A 4,342-nucleotide genomic window follows, 5' to 3' on the forward strand; every position below is an offset into this window, starting at 1 on the left:
GCTGGAGGAAGTGTCTGGAGAGAGGGAGGTCTGGGCATCTTTGCTTAGACTGCTGCCCCCGCGACCCGGTCCCAGATAAGCGGAGGAAAATGGATGGATGGATGTACTAGAAGTACCAACAGTACCAGTACTCGTCCTGCAGAATGGCCCATGTCCCAGTAATGTCTCAGATACTGGATCATAGTGACTGATACGTTACTGTCTTCATCACTTTAATGCTGCAGCTGCTGAAGGTGGAGCTGATGGTAACTACCTTATATACTTGTATTGTGAAGTACTTTCCATCCTGCTGGGTAGCTGGTGGATTTCCCACTGGGATCAATAGAGTCTGGTGGTTCTACTGGGTTTGGTTTGATTCATCTGATTCTGGAAAGGACCTGAAGTTATCAAGTACATGTAGTGCAGTACAAGTCGAGTACTTGTGGTGGTACCTTGCTGCCCCCGTCTGCAGGAGCTTCTGGTCCTGCAGCTGCTGCTGCTGATGAAGATGTGCTGTTCTCCGGTTCTCCAGCAGGAGGCTTCTCCGCTCCAGACAGCTGCGCACACACGCACACACACACACAGACACACACACACACACACACACACACACACACACACACACACACAGAGGACAAGGAGGAAGATGGTATTGCAATGTAAACAAATGATGCCTGGAATTAGATTTTTGTAAAGAGATTAAGAAAACAGTTTTTCTTGGAACGACAGACACTAACCAGCGTGCTCGAAATAAGTACAAGGGGTTGGCTCCATAGACTGGAGCTTCAGCCTGTCGTAGGACGTAGTTATGTGATTTGTTTGTTTTGTTTCCTTGTCTTTTTGCCATGTTCGTATAACTATACAGGCCGAAATAAATACATACATTCGTTGAGAAATGTCGTCAAGTGCAGCAGCTGGGGTGGGAGGAGACACCGATCTGTTTGTGCGTTGCTGGCTGGTTTCAGGCCAAACAGCCACGATGCCGAGGGCTGGTTGATACCTTTCATCTCACCTGTTTCACCTTTTATAACCTGACTTTCTCTTAAAACGTCTCTTGCAGCTCTGGTAGGAGCCAGTGCTGCTGATTTTACGCAGGAGGTTCTAGACAATCATCAAAACATTGTCCTTATTCTTATGGGTTTGTGCGCTGGCAAGAGCGCACAGTGCAGCTCAGGCTCTGGGATTGTGGGCCATGAGGTCAAGGCCTGATTTTGCCCAGCTGCTCTCACTTGTGCATTAATATTAGTTTTTGTGCTGTTAATCATACGTTAGTCTTTGGACAGCTAGATTTTTACTCTAAAGAACTTGCAATGATACGGTAAATGAGTGGTCTCATTAGGGAAGGTTACCTCTTTTTATAAGCTGTTTTGTAGAAGAAACATGTTTAAAGATTATTAAGTAAATTATAAAATAGAAAGCTTCGCTTTTATTTTATTTCATAGTTTTGTCAGATATTTTTAAGCCTGTCGGGTCTTTTCAGGACACCTCCCGGTGGAGGTTTTCTGGGCACGTCTGTCTGGTAGGAGACCCTGGGGCAGACGCAGAACACGCCATCTGGGCTGGGAATGCCCCGGAATCCCGCCAGAGGAGCCGGGGAGAGGGACGTCTGGACTACTTTACCGAACCTGCTGCCACTGTGACCTGACCCCACATAAGGAGGATAATGGATGGATTAATTTTATGTCTGTTTGATTTTGTTCTTAATCTCACCAGCAAAATAATTTCCTGTCCTAATTTCCTTATTATTTTTGCACTTTTTAAAAAAACATTGCAGGTAAATTAATTAAACTGAAAGAACACATCTCGCCAGACAGATGTGGGGTCTTTGGAAACTGGGAGTTTCAAACCCAACAGCCTAACCTCACACACACTCAGTCTCATTTGGATTCGCAGAGTGAAATCCTCACAGTCGATCCAAAGCTTTCAACCCCCCATCCACATCCCGTCTCCATGGCAACCCCTTGGGGTGTGATGTGTGTCTGTCTGCAGACAAAGAGGTGAGTGTGTGTGTGTGTTTTCCTGCCGCTAACAAAGGAAACCTGAATAATTTCTGCTTCTTCCTGGTGCACCGTGGTAGAAGGCCGAGCCTGGCTCTGATCCAAACTTCCTCCATCAAACACAAGCAGCTGCAACGAGACCACAAAATGGACAACAGCGAGCGGAGACGCACACGAGGACAAAGTCAGCTCTAAACTCAGTGCATCTAAAAATATCCCTTCTACTTGAGTTCATTGTGTTTTCAAGGCAGACCATTCATATACAGCAACAAATGCAGGATCACTTGAGGAAATGCCATAGAAATAATTTGTGGTTATTCTGATAACTGATTAACCATTAGGTCAGAACCGACCTTCACTTACAGGCATCACAACAGACTCCACTGTAGTTACATCTTATGACTGGTACAAACAGCGTGGACAAAAGAACAGAAACAGTGGTTGTGCCGATGCTTAAACAAAATCAGCAGCCAAAGCTTAGAGAACAACTACATCAGCAGGTTCACTGGTGCTGCTTCCTATCAGAGGAACAGTCCAGTCTGGATCAGCCCGATGTCTCCAGACCAGGACACATCAAATCTAAACCTCAGAGGGAACTGGGGGAATGTGTGCTGCATAACTTTAAACGGGCGGGGGATTCTTCCCCTCTGCCGGCAAAGCATTCATGTCACTGCTGGCTGGTTGTTATTCTCTGAGGGGAGCAGAGAAAGGACGATCAGACTCGCTCTCTTTACCTCAGAAACTCCTGCTCGGTGCCAACCTGCAGCCTGGCAACAGCCAATCACAACGCCGCTCAGAGACGGGAAAAAAAACAACTTCTGGTTTCTCTGCACAGCAACGAGCTGGGACAGAGAGAGGACAGACGAGGAGGAGGGATGAGTATAAATTACAACCAGAGAGCTCCTGGCTGTATGGAGCCCTGAAGAACAGGAGGTGTTACAGTCCTGTTCCAAATGACACTTTACTGAACAGTCTGGGTTCGATTTGTGCCTGCAGATGCTGGCAGGTCACATTTACTCCAATTTAGTTTTTTTAAACCTGTAACTGTTCCTGTCCACTCTCACATTTTATTATTTACAACAGTTTTGTCTCTTTAAATTTTAAGCCTTGCTGTTTTTTCATTACTGATGTTTGCTTTTACACATGTTACACGTGTTTATTGTGCATGTGTCTGATTTGTATTATAATAGTGATGTTGATTTTAATTGCTGAGCCAAATTCCTCTGTTTCAGGCGTTTGGTTAACACCACGGAACACTGACAGCTCTCACACAGCTGGAGCACCTGATCTGGACTGGCATGGCCGTGCCTTCGTGTTTACAGCGCTCCGTTTGTCTTCACAGGCATCATACACTAACACGCCATCAGCTAATGCAGCACTCGTGGTGATTTAATGGTGCAGATGCATCCCGAGTTCCTGTTACTCACATTTATAATGATCAAGTCACTTTGGCTTTCTGGGATCACTTCATAGATTTTAAAGTGTTAATTCACATTTATGTTACTTACTTTCTTTACTGATGTGCCACACTGCACGAACACAGCAGTTCATTTCACTCCCATGCATCTGTTTCACAGAACACGACCTGCTCTCATGGAAATGTGAAGCCTGTTGTTACCAGCCTGGTCATCACAAACATATACATGCTGCTGCAGGACCCAGGTGTGTTTGTCACATTTACTAGGTAGAACAAATGGACTATAGCCATATAGCAAGGCCTGCGGTGCCCCCGGCCTTCCTCCTTCTGATGCTTGAATATCACCTGCTAAATGATTCTGGCTTTAGAGCAGCAGCACTTTAAAACCATCCACCACCCAGCTGGTAAATGTGACATAAACACAGTCGGGTCCTGCAGCAGCATGTACATGTTTGTATGTGATGACCAGACCGGTTACTACCAACTCCACATTTCCACGAGAGCAGGTCGTGTTCTGCTGACAGACACTGATAAGATGCAGGGGTGTGACCTGAATACTCCTGTAACTGTGGTGTTTCCTTAAGTGATGATCTGTGAATTAATCCCAGAAAGTCATAGTGACTTGATTGTGTGTCACTGTGACAGGAATTCATAACATATCTGCAGTAAGTGACACATTAAATCATCATGTACCACACATTAAAGGCCAAACATTTCCCTGTGTAAATCCACTTGTACTGACCAGTGTCTAGGAAACAGAGGCCTATAGCAGACACTGTCCCAGGACAGCTCCAACTGCACATAGACAGAAACAACGTAAGGACAGAGAACAACATCTGTATGTATACACAGACACATGACAGTGACATGGCCTAAACAAACAGGATTCTGGAGCTGACACAGGCAGAGGTTCTCCTGCCACCAAAACTCTGGGTTTACTTTGGACCCT

At 45.6% G+C, this 4,342-nt stretch overlaps 1 protein-coding gene across 4 annotated transcripts in view; it reads right to left on the reverse strand.

Annotated features, from left to right (window-relative positions):
* apc2 (APC regulator of WNT signaling pathway 2) overlaps positions 1-4,342 on the reverse strand; it is a 35,620-nt gene that overhangs the window by 13,706 nt on the left and 17,572 nt on the right. For all 4 annotated transcript variants that reach the window (XM_020609130.1, XM_020609131.1, XM_020609128.1 and 1 more), the window contains exon 8: positions 432-536. In XM_020609130.1, the coding sequence (XP_020464786.1) occupies positions 432-536 (105 nt within the window). The remainder of the gene's footprint in view (positions 1-431; positions 537-4,342) is intronic.

This window comes from Monopterus albus, unplaced genomic scaffold, assembly GCF_001952655.1.
Source record: "Monopterus albus unplaced genomic scaffold, M_albus_1.0 scaffold98.1, whole genome shotgun sequence".
Classification (NCBI taxonomy): Eukaryota; Metazoa; Chordata; class Actinopteri; order Synbranchiformes; family Synbranchidae; genus Monopterus; species Monopterus albus.